General features: G+C 53.3%; 2 protein-coding genes across 3 annotated transcripts; one reads left to right on the top strand and one right to left on the bottom strand.

Annotated features, from left to right (window-relative positions):
• TMEM86A (transmembrane protein 86A) lies at nt 1-6,645 on the top strand. Of its 2 annotated transcripts, XM_082343033.1 has the most exons (4): nt 1-43; nt 140-359; nt 2,478-2,742; nt 3,122-6,645. In XM_082343033.1, exons 2-4 carry the CDS (start codon nt 339-341, stop codon nt 3,556-3,558), a joined length of 723 nt encoding a protein of 240 aa, XP_082199159.1. In that variant the 5' UTR covers nt 1-43; nt 140-338; the 3' UTR covers nt 3,559-6,645. The 2 variants fall into 2 exon arrangements, with proteins under 2 accessions (XP_082199159.1, XP_082199158.1); XM_082343032.1 differs by lacking the exon at nt 1-43 and having other exon boundaries at nt 133-359.
• On the bottom strand, nt 6,025-25,553 carry IGSF22 (immunoglobulin superfamily member 22; the record flags this gene model as incomplete). The annotated part of the gene is made up of 22 exons (XM_082343034.1): nt 23,885-25,553; nt 22,205-22,336; nt 21,859-21,995; nt 20,557-20,656; nt 20,435-20,474; nt 20,053-20,227; nt 19,266-19,379; nt 18,572-18,734; nt 17,634-17,906; nt 16,396-16,680; nt 15,553-15,677; nt 15,323-15,464; nt 14,872-15,168; nt 13,181-13,483; nt 12,221-12,394; nt 11,880-12,008; nt 10,942-11,238; nt 10,357-10,445; nt 9,972-10,164; nt 8,581-8,880; nt 7,431-7,769; nt 6,025-6,095 (listed from the first exon to the last, which is right to left on the bottom strand). Exons 1-22 carry the CDS (start codon nt 23,991-23,993, stop codon nt 6,025-6,027), a joined length of 3,987 nt encoding a protein of 1,328 aa, XP_082199160.1. The 5' UTR covers nt 23,994-25,553.
• Nucleotides 25,554-25,944: the final 391 nt, after the last annotated feature.

The raw sequence follows: 25,944 nt of genomic DNA, 5'->3' as shown, positions 1-25,944 counted from the left end.
CCAGGGATAGGCAAGCCTCTCTACCCTGGGCAGTAGCGGCCGGGTGTGTGGGTGTGAGGGTGTGGGAGTGTGGGTGGGTGGTGGGCGGGGTCTAGCCCGCATCACCAGCCACCCTCACTCCTCCCGCCCCCCCCAACAGCCGACTCCAGCCTGCTCATTGGCCCTGTCTGCAGTGACGTCGTGGGGATCGCAGACAGAACCCTCAGCGCCCGGCGCGCGGGAGGTATTGTCCGTCACTGGGGCTTTGTTACGTCGTCGCCTCCTCACCTGGCTGCGGGCGCGTCCTGGCAGCTGCAGCCCGGAGCTGGGTGCCAGCTGCTGCGGCCGCCGCCTCCGCCATGGTGTCCCCGGTCACTGTGGTGAGTGTGTGAGCGAGCGAGCCAGTGTCCGGCGCGGCCAGAGCCCACCGGCCTGGGGACTGGGCTGCGGGAGGCCAAGCAGCCGGGGGCCGAGGAAGGGCAGAGATCCCGCGGCGGCCGCGTCCCCAGGCGGGAGTCGGCGCTGTCACGGTCCGCCGCATCCCAAACCTCTGCGCCCCTCCTCCGCGCGCCCGCCGCCGGTCGGAGGGAGGGAGGAAAACAGTGGGCACGTGACTCGGAAGCGTGACTTTGTTGATCGCTGTGTGTCTGGGGCGGGTTGGCTGGATCGCTGCCTGGGAGAGGAAGGGGACGGCAGCCGGCCGCAGGCTTCTGGGTGGGCAGACCACAGCGAGGCGTGGGAGAGGGCGGGGGAGAGCAGGAGGGTGACTGGGACCTCCTGGGAATCCTGTTCCAAATTTGTTTCCTCCCCTTCCTCATCTTATAGAGAAGTCTGGGGAGATGCAGGGCACGCCTCTGAGTCTAAACAGCCTTGATAACGCGCTGGAGGAAAAGAGGTCGTTCTCTATTGACACCCCTTGTTCAGACTTTCTCACCTGAACCTTTGTCTCTCCCCCGCCCCCCTCCTCCTCCTAGTGCTGGGTTCTCTATGACTATCAAAACCTCCCCAGCTGCTACTGCTGTTTCTCCTTCTAGGAAATATGGGGCTGGGGAGGGGTGTGGAGTAGATGCTTCCAAGGGCTGGCAGGTGGAGGCTGGGGAGATCGGGGGACTGTGAGGATAAGCTGTCTCCTCCTCTGCCCATGTCCCTGCCCTGACCAGCCTGCATGGGGGAATCTCCATAGGAAGGAACTTAGTCATCTCTTCTCACTGCTCTCACCCCTGGCAGAGCCAGGGCAGGCTTAGACCCTGGACCCACCATCTGCCTCTTCCCAGCCTCCTTCATCACAGCCTGTTCAGTCCCAGGTAACCAGGGACTGGAGGTCTGAGAGTCGGAGTGTGTACCTAGAGCCCTGTGCTGGGCGGCTCACCCAGCCAGAGGCCTATCACTTTGGGCAGAGCATGAGTATACCGGAAACCTCAGCTGCTCTGAATCACTCTCAGAGCCCCGGTACCAGAGGCCCAAGAAAAGGAGCTTCAGGGGATCACAGATTCAGAATATCTGCAGCAGCCCCCTGGTGCCTGCATGGCCTTGGACACAACCTTTCTTTAGCTGCCCTCCCCCCTAATCTGGCTGAGACCAAGTCAGCTGCTCTAACTTCCCCCTCTCAGTTCCTCATCTCCTCCCAGCCTGACTGCTGGCTTCTGATCAAAAGCTGGGAAGAGAACCTCTCCCTCCCCTTCCTGCCTCTCTTTCTGATGTGCCTTGAATTGCTGTTGTTCTCTGGGAAATGAGGCTGACTGACACCCTCTCCAACCCCCCAATTCCTGAGATTGCTGGTATTTCAGGGACAGTTTTCTTGCTCCTAACTCATGGGTCCATTTCTCTAGGCAGCATCCCTGTCTCCTCTCCTTGCCCTTGATGGTACCTTGAGGCTGGGGCAGCTGGAGTGGAGGCTGAGTTTGCAGACTGGCCAGGGAGAGAGCCTGTGGGGGCTGAGATGGTTGACGGTGCCCACCCTCACACATTCCTGGCGCTCACCTGGTGTCGCTGGGCCTGTGTCCTGGCCCTACTGCTGAGGATCACGAGTTGGCCAGTTGTGGCGTCTCTGTGATTTCCTGCTGACTCCACTCTATTCCAGACAGCTGGGGGCTGATGCTGGCAGAGAGAGGCTAAAGGGGCTTTGGGGAAGGAGAGAGAGGGGGCAGAAAGGGAGAAGCATTGGGCTGCAGGACGGGACACGATTGCAAAGTCTGTTTTCTGCGCAGTGAGTGACTATTCTGGTCCTGCCCCAGGGCCAAGAATGGATGCAACTAGCAGGGACAGTGGAGCCCTTTCTCTTCCAAATCAATTAAGCCTCAGGGTAATGATGGGCTTGTTCAGACTCTGCTGGCTGCTTGGGGCAGGCCAAACTGGGTTTCTGTGTGTCAATCCTCTCTGCTTGGGAGGTGGGCCTGTCTTTGGGGTGGATGCCTGGGCTGAGGGTGCTGGCTCTGAGCCCCGCTTTGGGCTTCTGAGCTCCCACGCTCTGAGTGCTGCCCTTGTCCTATGTCCTCCAGGTGAAGAGTGAGGGACCCAAGCTGGTGCCCTTCTTCAAAGCCACTTGTGTGTATTTTGTGCTCTGGCTGCCCTTGTCCAGCCCATCGTGGGTCAGCGCCCTCATCAAGTGTCTGCCCATCTTCTGCCTCTGGCTCTTCCTTCTGGCCCACGGCCTAGGATTCCTGCTGGCCCACCCCAGTGCCACCCGCATCTTTGTGGGGCTCGTCTTCTCTGCTCTAGGTGATGCCTTCCTCATCTGGCAGGACCAGGGCTACTTTGTGCACGGTCAGTCATCACAGTAACTACCTGGGTGGAATCCTGGGGTTGGGGGCTAGAGGACCCTGGGGGGCCAAGGATTTGGGAAAGGGAGGTTATTTTGTTTTTGTTTTAACAAGAATATGGGGAATTTGAGGGGTTCTGTGGCCAAAGACTGTTGGGGCCCCTGTTGGAGGATGACCCTGCCGGTGATATGGTGATCAATTCTGGAGTGCCACAGGAGAGTTGGGGAGGGTATCTTTGCCTTCATGGATTTCTTCCCACCCCTGTTACTCTCAAAAGAAAGCTCCTGGGTTATCCCAAGCACTCTACTCCTACCCCCACCTCCTGTTACTCATTATTCACCTGAGCTTGGCTTCAACATCCCATCATCCCCTCTCACTTTTAGGTCTGCTGATGTTTGCTGTGACCCACATGTTCTATGCCTCGGCCTTTGGCATGCGGCCATTGGCTCTTCGGACAGGTCTGGTGATGGCAGTACTGTCGGGCCTGTGCTATGCCCTCCTCTACCCATGCCTCACAGGTGCCTTCACCTACCTGGTGGGGGTCTATATGGCCCTTATCAGCTTCATGGGCTGGCGGGCTGTGGCAGGGCTACAGCTGGTTGGGACTGCCTGGCGCTGGACTGAGCTGGCGGCGGGCAGCGGTGCACTGCTGTTTATTGTCTCAGACCTGACCATCGCCCTCAACAAGTTCTGCTTTCCTGTGCCCTACTCGCGGGCCCTCATCATGTCCACCTACTACACCGCCCAGATGCTCATCGCCCTGTCAGCTGTCGAGAGCCGGGAGCCAGTGGAAGACTACAGACCGAGCAAGGCCAAATGAGGGGCCAGGTTCTGGTCACCCCTCTCTTCTCCTGGCGCTGGGGTCCAGAACCTGGGAACTTCCAAGAGCTGGATCAGGATGGCTGTAGTACCAGCCTGGGGCAGCAGGTACCACCTGTGAAATGCACAAGTTTGAGGGGATAAGCAGCAAAAGGATCTTTCTAGCAAAGCTAGTGGTCCAGGACAATGCTGAGAACTAAAAAGAGCCAGCTTGATGCTCCTTGCTGGAGCCAGAAGAAGATATCTCCCCACCTCTACCCCATGCAGACTGTCAGAGCCCCTCCGGAGGGCCATGGTGCTCATCCTCTTAATCTCCCCTACTTCTACTAGATGGAAGAGTCTAACTCACCCACTTCCAGTCTTTCTGATTTGCACAGAATTGAGGGAGGAGGGGAAGAGTCTGTGCTGAGATGACCCACGTCCAGGGCTTGAAGCCCCCTTTCACAGGCCCCTAGTTGGGAAGATTGGATGGGGTGGAGTCTCCCTTTCCCACATCTATCGTTGTTACTTGAACAATCTTAATCTCTAAGTGTTGGGTGGGAAGGTGAAGGGGTGTCTATCCAGGTAGGCAAGATTGGGGACTACTTTGGCCTGGGAGTTTAGGGTACCAAGGATTCAAGTTGGTCCCATCTCTCAAAGGCCATCCCAGAACTCAGGCCCCACACCACCACCCTCAGACCCTATCCCCAGGGCTAGGGTGAACCACGCCAAAGGAAGGGGCCAGCCTGTGTGTGTGCGTCTGTATGTGAGTCTTGTGTGTGTAGTCTGTCTCCCAGTCTATCTATGTCTTACTCTGCCAGCTGTCTCTGACCTGCTGTGTGTCAAAGTCTTTTAGGGAGAGGGCCTCAGGGAGCTGCTGAGGGGTTGCTGAGCTTGGCTCAGAGAGCTGGGACGCCCCCCACATACACACCCACTCTCAGGTCTTTCCTCCTTGCCCCTCCTGCACTGGGAGTGAGAGGAGGGGGCTCCAGTGACACTCTAGGGTCATAAGACCCGAGGCACATTCAATGCAAGGGGAGCAAGGATGGGACAACTCCATCCGATTGCTCGTGTGAAAAAAAATAAAAAATACCCAAGGGCCATTGGCTGCTCTGCTTGTCTGCCTGTGTGGCACGTGCCTGTCTTGGAGAGGTGGGGGTGTGGGGCATGGCGCCAGGGGCCCTGGATGTCCTCACAGCCTGGGTCACAGTCCTGGCCGGTGCATCTTGGCGCCAGGCTGGCTCCCTGGCTCTGTTGACACTGCTGGTTGGAGCTTGTCTCCCTTCCTGCTCACGTGTGTGGGTGAGGATGTAGATCAAGAGGATGGGGGATGGCTAGTATTTTCCACCGTCCAAACTTGTCCTTGATGCACTCCCCTGTGCACAGATGCCCAGCACCTTTGGTGACTCCTAGTTACCCAGTGTCCTCTACTGCTACCCAACTCCTCCTCTCCCCACCCCAGACCTGCCAGCTGCTCCAAAATGATCCAGATTCCCTTCAAGCATCTCCTTTCTTCCTGGACTCTGGGCTCAGTTGAACAGCTGGGAGGAATGAGATTAGATTGTCTGGTTCATACTCTAGACGTGAAGCCCTGGCAGAATAACGTGTCACCCCACTCCAGGGGCATTTGCATCTTAATGGGCAGCGTCCTGACCCAGAAGTAAAAAGGGAAGCCTTGGGTGGTGGTGAATACGCCGTCAGTAGAGGGGTTGTACAGTTGTGGGGATGTGATAAAGAGACTCAAGCCCCATATGGGTGTTGAATGAATCAGTGATTTTCAAACTAGGGTTTTTACAGAGATCCCTGCTAGTGGGAGCTAGCAAAAGAATAAAGTAGAGGAGGGAGGCTCAAAGACCCCCTATCCTTGTTTCAAGTCCAGTAGCTTCTTAAGATTTTTTTTTTTTAAAAGGAAGGGTTTTCTGCTGCAAAACATAAGTTTGAAAGCTGGCGAGCAGGATGACCAATCCCTTCTAGCTTTCAGATGCTCTAATTCTCAAATAGTGGGAACCCCAGACACTAAAGAGGCAAGGTCCTGATCCCTTCCAACCCCTGAACTCTGAAGACACACCTACCTGGAGTGAAGAAATGGGAAGGGCAGGATGGGGAGAAAGATGCAGACTTTTCGCACTATGCCCGGAGGGAGGGCAGGGCGCAGTGTGGCTGTGGAGGAGGGGAGGGCAAGGCGAGGCCCAGTCAGAAGGGGACTGGTCATTCCCCACGTGGGTGGGTTTGGACCGAGCCCTCAGGGGTCGCGGTTCTATGTATCCTATGCCCAAGTCTAACTCCTTGGTCCCTGCTGCACACCATGGTTAGGAACAGGCACAGGCGCACTCACTCAGTTTATTGTCCCGTGCCTTCACTGAATGTTTACGTTGACAAGCACCACAGAGGGAACCGGGTCTGTCTCACTGGGACCACACACAGAGGATGGGCCAAGAAGCCCCACCCACATCACAGCATCCTCCTGATGCCTGGTCTGGGCTGGAGCTCACATAAGGTACTTTGATTTCTTCTGCAGACTCTCAGTGACGGAGGCTAGAATTGCCTTGTCATCTTTGTCTGAAAGAGCAAAGCAAGTATTTGTTAGTGTGAATGATGCTGGGGTAAGGGAAACTCCAAATTGCTGGACTTGCAGTCGCTATGCAGGAACCAGGGGCTGGACCCTGCCCGGGATCCTCAGTCCTTGCCAGCCCCAGTCTCCCAAGGTCAGCTGAGTGTGTGGGGCCAAGAGCTGCCAGTTATTCGTCATTTCGTATTTGCCACGCATTGTGCCCGGCACTTCTGTGCACTATCTCATTTAATCCTCATAACAGCCCTAAGCAGTACATGGGAAAACAAGCTCAGAGTGGCTTGCCAAGGTCACGTGGCTGGTGAGTGTTGGAGCCAGGGCCCTGTGCCCATGTGCTTACAACCAGAATTAAGTTGTCAGGGATCTCTCTAGCTGTGGAATGAGAGCTGGATGTCTCCCACAGGGCCTTCCCTGGCCTAGTTCTGTTACACAGTTCAGCAGCCACTGTAGAGGCGTCATCTCAATGCCAGACACTTAGCTAAGTACTTGAGAGACAGAGCAACAGGACCAGGTCCCTTCCCCAGAGAAAGGCATCTATAACAGGATAAAAAAAAAAAAAAAGGCATCTGTAACCATGGAAACCATGGACACCAATAGTTTGCCATGGAGACTTCAGAGAGTGGCAGAGGATGAGGCTGGAGAGGTAGATGGTTGGGGGGTGGGGTGGGGTGCCTTGTTGATTGTGATTTTATCTAAAGGATCATAGGAAAGCTAGGAGGGAGTTTAAACAAAGAGGAGCAAAACAGGTCATCTTTGCATTTAGACAGTTCATGCAACTAGCTGTTTAGCTGTGAAGACAGTAGAGTGTGTAGGAAGAAATAGAACATTTCCCCTATATGTGCACCCATGAGCAGAAACATAGCACACGTATGTAGAGAGGGAGGGCCTCCCTCCACTAGGTTCCCTTCAGTGCCTCCCATCTATCCTTATCCCAGACCAGCAGTCTTCAATTTTGGTTGCGCATCAGAACCACTTGCAAAATTTGTAAACATAAAGATTCCTTCCAGAACCCTGCCAGGGAGACTGTGATGGGTAAGTCTGGTTTAGGCCTGATCACTGGCGTCTTTTTCAAATGCAAGTCTAGGCCCACCAAGGGTTGCAAACTACAGACTACTGAGGGACTGCAAACTCCCAAGTCTGCAGGGGCCAGGCACATAACAAATGACATCGAGAAGATGGGACAGTGGTACAAACTATGGCCAGTTGGAGAATGTTTACACCACCACATGTCAGATTAAATAAAAGCCTGCACCAGCCATAGGAAAAGAGTCGATCAACGGCTCAGGAGGCCGCCATCTTGCGCCTCCGCCCCACACGGGACACACAACCCTCGCCGTAGACGGGGAGCGTGCAGCCGCTGCGGTCCTTGCCCAGCTCGTTCTCCACCAGTACGCTGTACTCCCCGCTGTCCTTGAGTGTGCAGGTGGGGATGACGATGGTGCACACGCCGCTGGTGGAGTTGTACCAGAACGTGGAGTTGCCCGTGATGTTGACGTCGCCCTTGTAGAGGGTCACTGTGGGCCGTGGGTTCCCAAGGAAGGCGCAGGTCATGGTGCAGTCCTGGCCGTGCAGCACGGTGTGCGGCTTGAGCGGGGTCAAGAAGCCCGGCGCGTGGCGCCAGTCTTTCTGCTGGTACGGCTTCAGCTTGGCGCTCTGGTCCTCGACTGCTCGGACGGGACACGAAGGGCGGTGAGCGCACCCCAAGGCCCCCATCCATCGCGCGCCGGCTTAGAGCTCCTAAGACGCCCCGGAGACCCAGCGCACGGAACCCGGAGGACCTGGGTTAGATTCCCACGCACTATCAACTCTGGGGCCCCGACTTTATACTGGTTCCTAAGGTTCCCCTTCCGCCAACCCCCCACCCCCATGGGTTCCAGGACCTAAACCAGGTCCGCGGGATTTTACGCTTTTCCAGACCCGGGCGTCCTAGACTTCTTTCCAGCCGCCAGCCTCCGGACCCGAGCTGTTATCTGGCTTTTAACTCCCCATCCAAGCTTTCCCCAACGCCCTCCCAGCCTCCGCGGTCTCCGCTCTCTCCAATTCAGGCCCTCATTTCAAGTTTCCCGCAGCTATCCTTACCTTTAATCCCCTCCCTCCAGGGTTTCTGGATGTCATCCCCGCTCCTTGGACCCTCCCTGAGTCCTGAGTCAGGACCTCAGTCAGCCTCTCGGCTCAGACTGCCTCTCAGCTCCACATCCCCTCCTCACCCTCCGGCCCCCCACTGTCATCCCAGCCCCCAAGGGGACCTCCCCACATCTGCGTTAGTCCCACCCCTTAGTGTACCCCGAAGGAATCTCCTCCCCTAGGCTTCCAGACCTCTGCTTTTCTCCCCAGGGTCCCTGATGTTAATTAACCCTTTCACCTCAGTGCTCCTCAGATTTTACCTCAAATCTCGGGTACCCCTTGCAACCCTTATTTCATCCCCGCCATCAGGGATCCCAGACGTTACCTGAACCCCCAAGTCCCCAGACTCACTCTTGTCCTTGTTGACGAGCCAGGTATCCCTGGAGTCCAGCGGGCCGCTGTCACTGATTTCGTTCCGGGCCAGCACTCGGAAGTAGTACTTCCTGGCGGGGAGCAGCCCGGTCACCATGTACTTGTTGCTGAAGACGTGCTCGGCCACAGTGAACCAGGTGGCGGTGCTGGCATCCCGCTTTGTGATGACGTAGTGGGCCTTGCTGTCCTCCTGCACGTCGGGGCTGTGGTTCCAGGTCAGAGTCACCGTGTTGGGGACCTCCTCGAACAGCTGCAGGTTTGTGGGTGGCTGCGGAAAATCTGGAAGGGTCCGAAGGTCCATCAGCCACCCTGGGGGGGCTGAAGTATCGTGCCCCCACCCCCGCTACCTGTCAAGCCCTAAGGAGGATGGGATGGGGCACCTTACCTTCTTCTAACTCTCAGGCAGCTGGGGGTCTTGGAGTCAGAAAGAACTATTTATGAAGTGTAGCTCTGCCATTTACTAGCCCTGTGAACTTTGGCAAGTTCCTTATCTTTTCTGAGACCCATTTCCTCATTTGCAAAATGAGGCTAAAAATAACTATCATGGAAATGTTGCGTAAAGTGCCTGGCATGTAGGATCTGTTCAATAAAAGTTCACCCCTTCATCTCTTGGGGGTTTAGGGCTTTATTATAAAGCTTCCAGCCGTCTCTAAGAGGTCACCCAATTTGGGGGGGCTGTTATGATTTTAATGGAGAGAGGTACAAAATGCATCAATGCAGAAGAATGTTTCACATACTCTTTGGCACAGTGATTAATGTAAATTTAATAATACACAATGTGTTAAACCTCAAAACCTACAAAGTTTCCTGCAACCTAAGATAATGAAAAGGCTCTTTCCAAAGTTTTTACCCACCACCTTTATTATTAAAATTCTAAATATCTGGGGGGACTGAAAAATAATAGAAGGCTCATTTCAGCTGTGGTTCAAGAATTCTAATGAAGCTGTATGGCAATGACACTGTGGGACTGTGAAGTTTCCCCCAAAAGTCTTTCTCGGTGACCACATCACAAACTTTAAAAGTATTTCCAATAACATATAGGCAAATTACCCCAAGTTTTAATGGACTCCTCTCCATCTGTCCCTCCTGCCTCTTACCCATTCTCTGCTCTCTCTATGCTCACAGACCCTACTCTGCATATGCCCCGAAGCTCTCCACATATGACTGAGACTGAAACAAGGGCTGGGTCCTAGTTCAATGCCTCTGGGGCTTCAAGACACTGAGAAAAAGTGGAAACAACCCTCCGCATTGCTCTGTGGTGCCAAAGAAGCCTTGACACCCTAAGGCATGACTTTACAGTGGTAGGGACTCAAGCAGCACAAGGGAGCGTGTGCAGCGATGCCTCCCCAGGCCTCTACCTGTTGTCATACGTGCCACACGCACGTGGATGTCATGGTATGCCTCTCCAAACTCATTCTGGAGCAAGATGCGGTACACCCCTGAGTCGGAGCGCTTGGTGCTGCTGATGAGGAACTGGGAGTGGTTTTTGCTCTTGGTGATGGCTTCCCTGCCCTTGGTGGGCATGCCATCCTTCAGCCAGATCACGCTGGGTGGTGGTGAGCCCTGGGTGGTGACAGGAGATGGCACCAGGGGTCAGCTGGGTGGTATTTGGGGGCAGGCCCTATCCCACTGTCCAGAAGTCTCCTGCCAGGCTCTGAGGCCAGGGGTCTGATGAGGGGCAGAGGCAGAGATTATGATAGCTGTAGCAGCCAACTTGGTTAAGCGGTGGGCGTCTGGGGGCCAGGTAGGACTCACAGAGAAGGCGGCATGGATGCAGAGGGCTGTCCCAGCACGAACCACCACGTGACTTTTCAGCCGGGCACTGAGGTCAAACTTGGGAGCAGCTGAGATGGAGGAGACAGAGATGGGAGCATGGAACACTCTTTCCAGAAGACTTAGCTTTAAGCCTCCCCTCCAAAGCCTTTCCCAACCTCTTCTCCTTCATGCTCTCACTACAGGCCATACAGACATCTAGCAACCCTGCAATGCTGTGAAGCATTTATTTATTTTTTCTCATCTGTCTCCCTCTATTATTATATAAGACTCTTTAGGGCAGGTCCTGTGTCTTATTTTTTTCTATATCCCTAACACCTCCCTTGGCACACAGTAGATACTATTCGGCACACAATGAGTGGGGTTTTTGGTTTCGTTTTGTTTGTTTGTTTGTTTTTGGCAGGGAAGCCCCTGGGGTTATCCCTAGCTCTGTCCAGGCACAAGCATGGACGACTCTTTCTTGATCACAGCATCGCCCAGTTTTCTCCTGTGGGATGAGGTCCCAGAGAGGAAGGTGTGGGGCTAGGATGCTGGGGCCTAAAGCCCAGCCCTGCCTGCATCCCTCACCTGGTGGTGGCACAGCACGGACCCCCTCGTCCATCTCCACAGGCTCCCTGCACCCAGCCTCGTTCACAGCCCGGATTCGGAAGAAGTATTTCTGCCTCTCGGTGAGGCCTCCTACTGTGTAGCAGGTGCCCAAGATGGGGATCTTTGTGCACTTGGACCACTCCTTGGTGTCTTCAGCCCGCATCTCAAGGATGTAGCCAGAGGGTGGGTCTCCCTCGGCAGGCTCCGGCCAGGCCAGGGAGATGCTGAAGTTGGAGGAATCCGACACGTGCAGGCCCTGCACCAGGCCCGGGGGTTCTGCGTGACACAGACAACCAGTCAGCCCCCAGATTCTTCTCCACTCAACTCCATGCCCAATTCCTGCACTCAATACCCCTGAAACCTAACTTTCAACACCTCTACCTTCAACACTCACAGTTAAAACGCTCAATACCCAGCCTTTCACCTTCAACAACCTCTAAATTTAATTCTCTCAGTCTCAATACTTTCACCTTTGAAGTCAAAACCCTCCAAATTCAATATACACTATACACTCAACCCCTCTGTATTCAAAACTCCAGCCTTTAACTCAGCCCTCTGCACCACACCCATTCATGTGTGATATCCCCATCTCACCACCTAAGCTCAGCACCCACCCAACCATTTACCCAACACCCCTGCTCAATCCTCAAACATGCTTCTACTACCTCACCTAACCAGACATACTCAACATTTGATAAAAACTTTTTTCCACCCACCTCCTCGCTGTCCCTGACTCTCAATCTTTATTTGCTGGCTTTCTCTTGTGTGTGAATCTTGTCCCTCTATCGGGCTGGGAGCTCCCAGAGAGTGGGGACTGTGTGATCTCCTCCTGTTAGACTTTCCCAGGAAGAAATCCTCTTTCTACCTCAAAACGGCTAATTCCACTATGTGTTGCGGCCTGGCAGCACCACACTCACTGACAGGGTCCTTGGCTACCACTGAGCTGGAAGGCATACTAGGCTGTCCGGGGCCTGCCTTATTCACAGCTACAACTCGGAATTCATATTCTGTGTCCTTAAGGAGACCATCCACAGTGTACTTGGTGCCTGAAATGGGAATTTGAGGGCTAATGAGGCCAGGGGTGGTCCACGTGGTAGGAGACCATAGAGTGAGTGGATGCGGAAGAGGGGGTCATGAGATGCTATTAAAACCCACAAAGGAGTTGGAGGAGGGAGTATGTTTGGAGCAGCAGGGGTACCTGGGTCCACCCAACAAAGTCTCCCTTGGTCCCTCCTGGGCCTTTGTCCCTCGACCTCACCCTGGATGGGGTCCTTGTTGACTGGCACCCACAGGTTACTGCCTTTCTTCCTCCGCTCCACAATGTAGCTGAGCACTGGGGCTCCCCCATCTTGGGTGGGGGCATTCCATCTGATGGTCACAGCCTCTTTGGTCACGTCAGTCACTTGGGGCTGGGAGGCAAGACCAGGGAGCTCTGTGGGAGAGAGAGAGAGGGCAGAGGTTAGGAGGGGGTGCATGTAGACAGTTGCCCACCCCATGCTGAGCTCTGGTCCCTTCCTTAAAAAAACTTAAGCCAATGATTAACTCTGGTTGCACATTAATATCATGTGGGGAGTAAAAAACCCCAAAAATCCCCACCAACAACTAGTGTCTGGGTCCTGTGTCCTGATATTCTAATTCAGTTGGCCTAGGGTGGAGACCAGGAATCAGCATTTTTTTAGAGACCTCAAGTGATTCTAATGTGTAGCCAAGATAGAGACCGCCAACTTGAATTTTCCAACCTGTGGCATCCCCAGTGGCACAGTTTTTAATGTACTGTCTTGACACACAGAAACATGGAGATCAGTTGGGAGGAGTGTAGCAAGTAATTAACTAGTGATCATAATTAAAATGCCAATGTTGTCAAGGGTTTTCTTTGGAAAAAAAATTAGAGTGGATTCAAGGCTATCCCTAAAGTAACATTACTCTCCCTTGGATATGGGATGATTTCTGGAATGGAGAAACAAGTGGAGTTATCTCCCTGGAATCGTGCACAGTTCTGGATATACACACGGGAGTGTGTTGTGCATGTGATCTGACTGGAAAAAGTTGACAATTCCCATCCAAAACGATCTTCTGCTCTTACTCTAGAATCCATCTGTCTCGTGGGGTAGCTAGAGATGACCCTGCGGAATCTCCCACAGACCAGCACTCCTCACCAGCTGAAGGTCCCCACGGTGGCCCCTGAGGTCTCCATTGAGCACGGGGCTATCTCACTGACCAACAGGATTTCCTGCAAACACTTCCTCTGTCTCCAGCGGGTCGCTCACTCCTTCCGAATTGACGGCCAGGATACGAAACTGGTAGGCTTTCCCCTCTTCCACCTTGTTGGTGGAGAATTTGGTGACTTTGCCGTCCACCTCACCAATCTTAATCCAGGACTTCTTGCCGACTGCCTTCCGTTCCACTATGAACTGTGTTATAGGCCGCCCGCCGTTGTCCTTTGGGGCCTTCCACTTCATGTGCACACAATTACCCGAGAGCTCCAGGAACTCCACCCGGCCTTGGGGAGGCTTGGGACGGTCTAAGGACAGAAGATAGCATCAGAATGTGTCTTTGGAGCAAAGGACCAGAAGGGCTTCATCCCACTGGTTGGAGGTCGAGCAGACTGAGACATAGTTAGATTCTGAGCTTTGAGGATCCCTTGTCCTTCCCTCTGTCACTGTTTTCCTAAGACTTGCCCAAATAGCTTGATCCCTGCGCATCGCCCCCCCAAGATTCCTGTCCGCCTAGGAATGAGTGAACTGGAGACCTGAGGGACCCCCACCTCAGCTAATTCCCACTTACCTCTTCCAGACAAGGTCTCCCCTCCTCTCAGCTTCCAGAACTCCAGTACTTTCTTTTATTACAGTTTATTTTATAATTACATGTCTGCCGGGTTTTATCCCTTTTGGGTTGAGGGACTGCTGGGGATAACTCATCCCTGTGTTCCCAGTACTGAGAACACAGAGGAGGTGCTCAGTCATGCTGCCGAACTGAATTGAAACCCAATCCATCCAAACCCACAGCTTGATGGAGATTCAGGTGGAGGAGGTGATGCTGGTGTGTGTGTGTGTGTATGTGTGTTGCATGTTGAATATGAGTTCACTAATGCCAGCTCCTCATCTCTTTCCTTAACTTTATGTTCAGACCCATCCCAAATACCATTTCCACCCCCATTCCATCTTTCTCTCCAATTTCATTCTATCCTCAACCCTATCTCACCTCCCCTCACTCCATTTCACTTCCAAATCCAATATTCTTCGCAATGAACCTCACTTTCATCCTAAATTCCACCTCTCTTTTACCTCATTTTCACCTTACTTCCAACCACGTCCTCATCTCCAAGTCAGTTACAATACTTCAGCAACATCTGAAGGTCAACTACGTGCTGTGCACTCTGCTATAGTCTTTAAATTCACTTGAAATAGGCACTTTAAAAAAACCACCCTGTTGGGGCTTCCCTGGTGGCGCAGTGGTTGAGAATCTGCCTGCCAATGCAGGGGACACGGGTTCGAACCCGGGTCTGGGAAGATCCCACATGCCGCGGAGCAACTGGGCCCGTGAGCCACAACTACTGAGCCTGCGCGTCTGGAGCCTGTGCTCCTCAACAAGAGAGGCCGCGATAGTGAGAGGCCCGCGCACTGCAATGAAGAGTGGCCCCCGCTTGCCACAACTAGAGAAAGCCCTCGCACAGAAACGAAGACCCAACACAGCCATAAAAATAAATAAAAAACCACCCTGTCGCAGATGTGAAGCTGAGGCTCAGGAAAGTTAATGGACTTGCCCAAGGCCACCTAGTTAGGAAGTTAGGAAATGGGCTTCTTCTGGCTGCAAAGCCAGCACTTCATTCCCATTCTCAACCCGAAATCCAACTCTCTCCTCAGCCTGCGTGGGGCCCCCAGCCCAGCCAAGCCAGGGTCCTGGCCTCACCCAGCACGCTGAGGTGCAGAGTGGCTGTGGTGGAGCCATGGTCATTCTTGAGCTTGAGCATAATGATGCCACTGTCCTCCCGCGCGCAGTTTGAAATGGTGAGCAGTGCCTGGTCTTCCCCACGCTCCATGGACACGCGTTCCTCTTCCGTCACCTCCATGCCGTCCTTGTACCACGTCACTTTGGGCAGCGGCTTTGCCCGGAAGGGCACCTTGATGTTCGCGGTGTGGCCCGCCTTCACGGTCACCGGGTGCGCGGCCAGTGCCTCCAGGACCGATGGGTCGATGGTTGGAGGATCTGCAGGGAGGGGCGGCAGGGAAGGCTCTTAGAGCAGGGATGCGGGAGGAGCCGAGGGGTGAAGGAGGAGCCCATGGGGGATGGGGGAGGAGCTAGGAGTAGGTGGGCGGGCCAGGCGTGGTCTAGCTTTGTCCATAGTGGGCGGCGACCTTACCTGCAATAAATACCGAGGCTTCGCTCTCTGCACCCTTGGCCCTGAATGTGTACTTGCCCTCGTGCTCTGGCCCCATATTGGGGAAGATGAGCTTGTGTACCGCACCCTGCTTCACGATCTGCACGCCGGTCAAGTCTGTGATCTGCGGGGCGAGGGGCGGTCATGAGTGCGAGTGTATGCCCGGTGGACCCCTTCGTCCTTCATTCCCTTCCCTGACCCCTGCCTCGGACCTCCTCGGCATCCTTCAGCCACACGCCATCCACCTTTTCGTCGTGCAGCACTACGCACAGCTCAGCCGGGCTCCCGGTGGCCGCGTGCACGTCGGACATCCCGCTCTTCACGGTGGCCAGCCGCTCTCGAGAGAAAGGGGGCAGGGGTGGGTTAGGGTATCGGGGTGTAAGGGACTTACGGGAAAAGGGCTGGTGGTGTCTATCAAAATCATTTATGATGAGCAAGATGTTTGGCAATGGGCAAGTGGATAATGGTCAGTGGGGGCATTCGAGCAGGTAGGTGGGGGGGCGGTTGGGGAAAAGTCAGTGGCATCGGGAAATGGCGACTGGGAATTCTGGGAGATGGCTAATGGGGGGCTGATCATCGGAGGATGGTCAGTGGGGACTTAGGATGCTCAGGTGAAGAAGGGGACTAGATGGTGGGATGCAGGTGGTTAGTGGAGTTGGGATATTTAGCTGGTTATGCTGGTCTGTGGGATGCCCAGCGTTTACTGGGAGTTGAGGGTGGTCAGGGTCAGTGAGGAGTGGTCAGGGATAGTGAGTAGGGGCTGGTCAGGGTCTAGGGGTGTGGGATGACCAGGTTTGCTGGGGATGGTCAGAGTCTGGAAGTAAAGGATGAAGTCAAGGGATTTTGGATAGAGTTCAAAAGATGAGGGATGGTCAGGGTCTAGGAGGTAGAGATGGTCAGAATTTGGGAGATGGGGGTGGTCAGAATGGGGAGGTAGAATTAGATCATGGTCTGGAGGAGGATTGAAGTCAGTCGGGGGACTGATGGGTGTCCACAGTAGGAAACTGTTAGGGCTGGGGGGTTGGTCAGTGGGGACTGACAGGGTGGGTGTATACCTTCCACAGTGACTACAGCAGTACTGCAGTATTCCGTGGGGTCCCCATCCTGCATGGCCACCACAGTGTACTCGCCACCGTCACTGAGCCGTGCATCCTCGATGACCAGCTCCGCTCGCTTGCCCTCATGGTTCATGCTGTATTTGGAGCTACGCTCCAGCAGCTGTCTGTCCTTCTTCCAACGCAGGGTCACATTTTTGGATGTCAGGTCACACTCAAGGCATGCACAGCTCCTCTCTTTCACACGCACATTCTTGAGAGTGCTCACAAACTTTATAGGGATGCCTATGGACAGACAAACAGACACTTGGTCCTGCTCCCAACCTCCTTTTCTGCAGCTAGATGCTGCCCTGCTCCTCTTTTTGACCCTAGAAACCACAGGGCCTTGTGACATGAAGTGGGTAGCCGACTCACAGAGGTACCCGGCAGGGAGGGTCCCAGCTCTGCCTCTTACTTGCTAGCTGACTAGCAAGTGCTAGTGCATTCACTCCCTAAGTCTCATTTTCCTCATATGTAAAACGGGACAACAGCTTTTACCTCCTCACAGCACTGCAGGCAATATCTCTAATGTCCCCTTGGAGCTCCAGCCATAATTGCATTGTCTCCCTGGTGTCTGGGCCTTTACACATGCTATTCCCACTCCTGAGAATATCCTCTTCTCTTGCCTCTTCTCTGAAAACTGAACTCCTTTTTGTTTTACTTGGTAAAGCTTTGCCATCATCTCATCACATCCTTTTTGACATTGCCAGGTGGTACCTCTTCTTTGGGTTCTCACAGCCTCCATGTCTCCCTCAGTCACAGCAATGATTATTCCATGTCACTTGTGTCAAGAGTGGTTCACATGTATGACCCACCATCATGTGCAACTCTCCAAACTAGGTATAATATAAGAATGTAAGTAGTCAAGAGTGATGTGCTGTAATATATGATATTAGAGCCATAAAGGCTAATAATTTCTTGGCCCATGATCTCCCAGCTGATAGTAAGATCCTAGAGTGTCTTGACTCCTTGCTTAAGAACTTTTGTTCTAATTCCATTTCCACACCTGCTTCTCCCACTAGACTAGGAATTAGCAGAGAGAACTCTCTATCTTTCTAGTAGCCATCAAAGGGCCTTGCAAGGAGGAGATGAACAGATACATGGATGGATGGATGGATGGATGGATGGATGGATGAATGCTCACATGGAGGTTGCTGTGGCATGAAGCCCACCCCTCAAGCTCTGGCCCAAATACTCACGGTCAATAGTGATCTGGGCCTTCTGAACCAGGTCCCCCACCTCGGCAGAGAACTCGCCACTGTCACTGAGTCTGGCATCCTTAATCTTAAGCGTGTGGGTCAAACCATCCTCAGACACGGTGATTTCATACTTTTCATCCCTCTTCAGCTCCTTTCCATTGAACTTCCACACAAAGTTGGGCACTTTCTTGGAGAGGTGGATCTCAAATACAGCTGTCTGGCGCTCCGTCACCTTCATTGGCTTCATCTCTCCCAAGAAATTCAGAGGCTCATCTGCAGCAAAGAGTAGAAGAGGCATTCATTGGGCTGTATCCCTGGTCCCTCCTGAGGGGTAGGATGGTGAAGTGGGGGGCATAAAAACTCAGGTGTCATTGGCCTCCTGTAGCCCACAGTTGGGGAAAGCATCCTTCTTTCGTTCTGCTTGTGAATCCTAGAGTCTCCTCCCATGATGTTCATATGGTCTCCTCCCCAGTAATGTTAACAGCAATTTTAGAAAGAATATTTCTCTATGTGATTTTAGATATGTGCCAGGCACTATTCTAGCCATTTTGCACATATTAAAGCATTCAGTTCTCACACAGGTAGACTCTACCATTATTTCCCATTTTACAGATGGGAAAACTGAGGCAAAGAGAAGTTAAATCACTTGCCCCAAATACACAGCTCATAAGTGACAGAAGCTGGGATTTGAACTCCAGTAGTTCAGCTCCAGAAGCTGTACTCTTAATCACTATGCTACACTGCCCCACAGCACTTTATCTCATAGTCCTCTCCCTTATACCCCATGTCTCTCTCCTCCATTAACTCCCATCCCCATGCAATCTGTGCACAGCCCCATGGTCCTTCCTCCCATGTCCCCACGGACCCCATCCTTGGATATTCCTCTGCCCTGACCCTGACTGTGTCCTCCTTGTGCTGCCTGGTGCCCACACTCTTACCCAGCACTGTGAGCTTTGCACTTATCCGCTTGTTGCCCACGGACAGGCTGTAGGTGCCCGCATCGTTCATGTTCATGTTGGTAATAACCAGCATGTACTTGGTGCCCATCTGCTTCACGTCATACTTGCCCAGGGAGTACTGGATCCTCAGTGGCTCATTATCCTGCCTCATGGAATAGGTAGAAAAGCTGATGAAGGGGTTTAGGAGGAGATTTCTAGAGGTCTCCATTCCCCAAAGCCAGCCTGAGCTGGAAGGTGACATATCTACCTCTCTAAGATCCTCAAACACATTCAGAGGCCCCTAAGATCTCTCTAGCCTCATCATCTGGCTCGGTGGGATCCAGGGTCTCTGCCTCTCCCAAGGCCCGAACTCTTAATATGCATGAGTTCACTAGATACTTTCTCTTAGAGGCCCATCTTCAGTGACCTGCAGGACTATCTAATCCAGCCTTTTCAGATGGGTAGACTGAGGTATAGAGAAAGGGAAGTAACTGTCTCAAATCAAACAGCAAACTGGTGGAACATCTAAGAATAAAGCCCAGCTCTCATCCAGTTTCAACCATACCAGATAGCATTCTTTTGATGGGATGGAGGAGAGGACAGGGCTTATGGGTAATGAGAGGGTCTTGGAAGGAAAGAGGTGCAGAGAAAAAATGAAATTCCAGGGTGGGCCCTTCCTAGCTGCTCTCCCCACCTTGATCCATGTCATTTTGACATTGGGGTCCTTCAGCTCCATTATGCAGTCAAAGACCACCGTGGTATCCACCTTGGTCTCTCTGTCTTCCAGGAGCTTCAGAATCTGGATGGTCTGAGAGATTGTGGTAACAAAAAGGCAGGTGTCAGAGGCATCTGGAATCTGGAATCTGCCCAGACTGTGTCTCCAGTGCTGGAGGAGCCCCCCGAAGGTCTGGAGAGAAATGACTAGGCTAATTAGATAACTGTGCTCCCCGCCACCCCCCTCCCCCTACAATGAACAACTTGAAGATTTAGGGGGAAATGGGTACGATAAGGGAAGAGAAAGGAACCACCATTTGTGGAATAGTCACTATGTACCTGGGCCCATTACATAGGCCTTCTAATTCTAGTGTAGATGCTTAACAGTCATGAGTTGTTGAGTGAATGAATGAGAACAACAACACAAAAACAAATGAAAAAGGAAAGTATAATTTTCATTTTGCAGATGAAGAAACAGGTTCAGAGAGACCCCCAAGTTCACTCAGTTAATAAGGCAGTAGAACTGGACTTTGAACCCAGGTCTGTCTGACTCCAAAGTCCATGCAAATACATTAGGGAGCAGTGAAGAGAAAAGAGGTAGAAGGAGGGTGACCTGAGTTCCTTGCCTGCCCTTGCAGTAGAGAATGCCCTTGAGTATGCATGTGCATGGTGGGGAGACCTTGCCACCGGGAGTCACACAGGCACTAGCACTTTCGGTAAGGCCCAGCCCCTGGCCTGCAGCTCCCTGCTCCCTGATGGGCACTGACCTCTACCTCCACTTTCTTCATCCCTTTGAGCTTCTTGAGCAGCCCCCAGAAGTCTGTGAAACCATACTCCATGCAGACCTTCTCAAAGTCCTTCTTGGGCACCTTGGACAAAATCTCCAGCATCTCTTTCTCATCCGTCACCTTCTTCTGCTTCTTCTTGGGAGGAGGGGGTCCCCTGGAAGGAAGTGGGTGCCAAGCTTGGACTTAGTGCCTTTCTCTGAAGACAGAGGGAGCCTCTCCCAACCATGAGATTCTCCTCCCTACTCCATGGATTCTTGGAGGCTGGGCCATTAACTCAGGGGGCTGTTGAAAGGCCTTCCAGAAGCTCTAGCCTGGAGGGTGGGGGGACCACACCCTGGGCACAGGAGCCTCCCAGCCTCACCTCTTCTTCAACATCTTTTTGAAATCCAATTTTTCTTGACCTGAGGACAGAAAGAGGGACAGGGTCAGACAGAGGGAGTTTGGTCCCTAAGAGGAAAGGCCAGGAGAACGGGGCTGGCTCACCCTCGGTCACAAGCAAGGACACAGTGTAGATGGCGTCTGCATGGTCGTTGCTTGCAATGCACTTGTAGTTGTCAGAGTCATCCGAGGTCAGTGGCTCCAGCTGGATCAGAGTCAGGCCATTAGTAGGGGAGGTGGGGAGGGAACCACAGGGAGACTCTCTGTGAGATGGGAAAGGAGGGTGTTTCTTTTGGGCTGGGGGAGGAGCTGAGTGTTGGATGTATGTGTGGAGGATTGAGCAGCCTCTGTGATTGGGAGGTGCCAGGTAGCAGTCAGTGTGTGTGTGTCTGTTTGAAGCCTGATTCTGCATTGGATTCTCCCCCTTGGCTGTGAGCTCCTGGATGACAGGGACTTCCTCTGATTTGCAACATTATCTGCAGTTTCTGGCACTGGGCTGAGTACGCCTTTATTTAACACGGATTTACTCCTCTGTACCAGGTATTGGCCTGAGCCCCTGAGGAAATGGGGGTGAACAAGGCTGCCCTGGCGCCTGTAGAAAGGCACTTAGGTACCAGTGGGTTCCTGGAAAGTGCTTGCCGAATGAATGAGCTTGTGTAGGGAGTGGCCAGTAGGGGGGGCTCTGGGGCAGCTTGTGTGTGCTGTAGGGGCTAAGGGTCCTAGAATGCGCCTTCGGGAGGAGAAGGAAGCGACTTGCGTCTGTGGGGAGAAGGGAGGCTCTTTGACTTTCACAGTGGGAAGTCCGGGCAGGACGAGGAACAGGAGTTAATTATAGGCCTAGGTCTCCCAGGGACCCATCCCTCCCTCTCCTCAAAGGGTCTGGAGCCAGAGGCTGCATGCAGAAGATAGCTAGACCTTAGGATGATCGGCCCTTGGCATTGCTCTTCTGGAAGGTTCCCCTGAAGAGCCCAGGAACCCTCACCCTCACCTACACTCTAGGACCAGCCCCTCCCTCCGTGCCGGTCCCGCTCCAGCTCAGCCTGGCTCCGCCCACCGTGGTCTTAGCCCCTTCTAGCCACGCCCATAGCTTTGGTTTCACGTTCCTTTTGGGCTCACTCACCTTCTGGAACCTCTCTTTCTCTTCCATTTGGTCTTGCCCCCTCCTTGTTCTGGCATTGTCCTAGCTCTGCCTTACCCCGCCCCTAATTTTGGTCCCCTGCTCACTCTGGCAACGCCCCAGCTACTGACACGGTTTCTCTTATCCTGCCCCTCCTCTAGGGCAATGACAGCCCGTTTTCCCATCTCCCAGTTCTTGGGTCTCCATTGTGGATCTCTTGTTTGCGACAGGACCTGCAGCCCATGCCAGGGGTCCCCGCCTCCGACCTTATGGGTAACTGGACCTCGCACCTTCAGCACGTGCTCCTTGTTAACGCTGTCGTAGAATGTCTTGGCGGACTCCTTGATGGGGGCGCCGCTCTCTCTCTTCCAGGAGACGTTGGGTTTGGGGTTCCCCTGCACCCGGACTCGGAACATGGCTTTATCCCCTGCAGTGGGCACAGGACCTATTTTTTGCCTCTTAGCCTCCAAGCTGCACCTTCTACCTGCTCCCAGCCCTGGGCAGGGCAGGGACCCTCGGCCCGACCCAGCCAGTGATTGTGTATTGAGAGGACAGTGGTGGTGGTGGTGGCGGCTGGGGCACTGGGGAGGAAAGGGAAGCACCCAGGGGCCTGGGGAGACGCGGGGAGGGACGCACCCTCGGGCGCGGTGACCGGCTGAGGCTTATCCACGAACTCCGGGATGCTCTCGCCAGCAGGGATGTTGGAACTCCGGGTCACCAAGCTGAAGAACTCTGTGGTGCCGGAGGACTTCCTCGTCACGACTTCCTCTGTGGCGGCAGGCGAGAGGTCAGAATGGGCTACAGGCGGAGCTTAGCCTGGGATTGGAGGGCTGACCTTTTCTTGAGGGGACGGTGGAGCATTTTAGGCCAGCGGGGGGCAGGACCAGCACTGGCCGAGAAACAAGGGCCTTAGAGTCGGTGGGTCATTGTGTTATGGCAAATTTCAACCACTAGGGGAGCCAACGCCTCATCCACCCCTCTGGTCAATTTTTATTGGGTCAAAGCCAAAGTTCTACTTTTTTCTGTTTTAGAAGGAAACTTGTCTTTGGGATTTTATGGGTCTCTTGGGCTTCTCTTCTGGAAGTTCTGGTCTCCTAGTAGCATTAAATAGTGACCAGAGTTCTGAAGGCGGCACCTGGTCTACACATGTTTTTTTATTTGACCTTTACAATGTTTAAACAAAAAATAGCCCTACATCTAAAAACTGAGAGATTTCACATAAAAATGCAGATTTCTGGATCCTCAGCACTGGACTCACATTCCCATATGGTAACAGTCAGTGGGAGGGAGGTGAAGAGTGACTGTCCCTTTAGATGGCCTACATCCTGTCCAGTTCACCTCAGTCTTTTTTCTGCATTTATGTTCCCTGCCTGGACACTATCGGCCAGTGGTTTTCAACGCTGGCTGCACATAAGAATCCCTGGAGATCTTAAAAAAAAACAACAACAAACAAACCACCAGATTTAACCGTCTGAGGTGAGACTCACATATCGCCGTTTTTTTCACTCCCCTCTCCCCCCACTCCTACGCTAAGATGACTCTGGTGCGCAGTCAGGGCTGAGAATCGCTACTATAGTCAGTTGAGTTTGCAACTTCTGGTCTTGAGTCCCGGCTGTTCCACTTGCTCTGCCTCACTGGCCAGGAGGAATTGGTGTAAAGTGTTTATCTGGTCTTCATCTCTGTGCACAGAGGACTCTGAAGGAGGGGGCAACGACTGGGAGGACAGGAATTCAATATCCTGGTCCCTGGCCGTCTTTTAATCACTTTCCTCTAGAGACATGACTAAAACAGTCTGTTCTGCTCTAAGACCATTTCTCAGCTTTCCCTTGGATCTGCCCTCCCCCAGGTCTGGTCCCCAAGGGCTGAGTGCCTGGAAGCTCAAGTCACTTGTTTATGTGTTCGTCTTCTCTCCACTGGCAGCTCCAGGTCTTCTCTTTCTTGAGTGAGGCAGGGCCAGCATTCTTATTCATAGGTAGATAAGGTTGCTACCTCCCTAACTTCCTCCATGCCTGAAATTCTACCATCAGAGATGGTATTTGCCTTTGGCTCTGATCTTAAGCGATTGAGAGTTCATCAATCACTCACACACATCCATGTGACTGATTTTTCCTAAGCTTTTTTTCTGGAGGTTGGATCTGTGGGTGAGCATCTGGCTGGCTAAGCTTTATCAAAGCACAGATTAGAAACACAGGTTGGGAAGGGTTGCTGGTGGTATCTTGGGCTCTTGAGGGGCCCAGCAGTCGCAAAGACTGGAGGAAGAAAGGCTGCCCCTACCTGATTACTGACCCCCTCCTCCAGCCATCCCACTCTACTTGCCTCCCACGATCTTGGTTGTCTGGGAGAAGGTCTGCATGTGGGTGGTGGAACTGGAGAACTCCATGGACACGTGCTCCTGAAGCATCTCCTTGTGGTGAATGGTCGTCATGGTGACAGCAGGCGTGGGCACTCACCTAGGAGGACCAGGGAGAGGATGAGGCCATGAAGGACAAGGAAGGGAGCAGGTGGGAGACTCAGAGATGTTCTTATGTGTGTGTGTGTGAGGGGGGGAAGGGATGGGACAGGTGGACACAGGGGGAAATGGCTGTGCACAGGAGAGGGTGAGGAGAGGTTGGGCAGCAAGCCTCTTCTCTCTGGCCTCTCTTCTCTTCCCTTAGTGTCTCCCTTTCCCTGGTTGGCTACAAGGACCAATGGGCCTGTCCTCCACTGACTAGTACCAAACTATTCCAAGTCCTTGGAGGGGGAGAAGGTAGGATTTAGACTTACCCAGCACACCCAGTAAGGCCCAGAGGGAGTTGAGGATAACTACTGATAGCTACATGGAACTAGGGGGGCACTGCTGGAGGTTTTATCAGGAGGGAATGAAGTCAGACCTGAGAAGGAACTTCCTGACTAAGCCACACTGGAGCAGGCCTTGAAAGGAAACTGCGGATCTTCTCGCTGGGCCCTGGGAAGCCCTGGCATTGGGGGAATGCTGAGACAGATGACAAAGCATTGCTACAGCTCTGCTTTCGTTTGCGACATGGTAAAGACAGAGATTGAGTTTTTACTTCTTATACTTTTTTTTTGAATTGGTAGTTCAATCATATAGTTAAAAAGTAAAACAATATAAACATCTATGTGAAGAGGCTCCCTCCGGCTCCCAAGCCCCTCCATCTCCCAGCCCTCCCCAGCAGGTAACCACTTGTGGTCTCTGGGCTCCTTCTGGAGCTGCTTCATGCAAATAGGAATATGTTTTTGTCTCTAACCTTTTTTAACACGTAAGGTAGTCTATTATACACGCTATTCAGCCCTCTTTTCACTTTCTACATCTTGGAGATCTTTCCATCCCAGTTCATAAAGTTTCCCCATCCTTGTTAACGGCTACACAGTATTCCAACGAATGGGTATACATACCATCTTTTATTTAACCAGAGTGGCGGTTTTTAAACCTCTATTTTGTTTGTGAGAAACTGATGTCAGAGAAATAACCTGTCCAAGGTCACCCGGACTAGAATCCTGGCCTCTTGACTCCCAGTCCAGTGTCCTTCCAGGGGACCCCAAAGCCTTCTTCCAAATTAGGTTTGGGGCTAAAGTTAACCCCCTCATCCCATGATATCTCTCTGCCTGGCCTGCTTCTCCCTCCAGGTTCTGAGACCACTCCCCTGTCCCAGCTCCTGCTGTCCCCCTCTGGGCTCAGAAGTTAGCAGATCCTGCCCCTTTCCTGAGGAAAGATGCAAGCCTTACCTTCGTGTCACCAATCCCTTCTAACCCTCGAATGCTGTGTCCACCCGCAGCTTTGGAGGTGCAGCTGGTGCCTGGGCTGTAGACTGACCAGTCTCCTTCTTCCTTTCCCCCAGCAATGGGGCCACCAGTAGTCACTGGTTCCTTAAGTATCTGCTCCCCTGGGGGCGATCCCTTACTCAGGCTCTGCAGCTGTCCCAGCGAGCTGGCACACTGCTTTGGGGGATGGGGGGACTGAGGCCAGGGCTGGAGGAAACGTGGGGCATGGGGTAGGCGGTGGCTGAGGGTGGTGGTCCCAGGGTACTTTTTCTGGTCCCTTGTGCAGAGCTTTTGGTTCTCACTGCTGCCGGGTGGGACCTTCTGAGCTGAAGGGCAGTGTGTGTGTGTGTGTGTGTGTGTGTGTGTGTGTGTGGCCAACAGGGCTTGGGGCACAAAGCAACAGGTCTGTGTTTTCCAGGGACCAGGAGGGGGTGAGTTGGGGACAGTCTGGCAGGTCTGTCATTTTGCACAAATCCAGGGGGCACCGTTCATGTTGTGCTCTACATGTGGTGCCTACAGAGCCTGAGTAGCCTCACAGGGCCACCCCAGGAGAAGAGGGGGAATTGTTAGCTCTTTTCCCCGCTCCCACTCCTACCGCCCAACCGCCCTAATCTGGG

The sequence above is a fragment of the Balaenoptera borealis genome (assembly GCF_965194805.1).
Source record: "Balaenoptera borealis genome assembly, chromosome: 11".
NCBI classification, from domain to species: Eukaryota; Metazoa; Chordata; class Mammalia; order Artiodactyla; family Balaenopteridae; genus Balaenoptera; species Balaenoptera borealis.
The sequence above is the reverse complement of the archived record's forward strand: the minus strand, read 5'-3'. Positions and strand labels throughout refer to the sequence as shown.

Coding starts and splice junctions, on each gene's coding strand:
- TMEM86A (XM_082343033.1), top strand. CDS start 339: ATGGTGTCCCCGGTCACTGTG. Junction 360..2,477: donor TGGTGTCCCCGGTCACTGTG/GTGAGTGTGTGA, acceptor TATGTCCTCCAG/GTGAAGAGTGAGGGACCCAA. Junction 2,743..3,121: donor CCAGGGCTACTTTGTGCACG/GTCAGTCATCAC, acceptor TCTCACTTTTAG/GTCTGCTGATGTTTGCTGTG.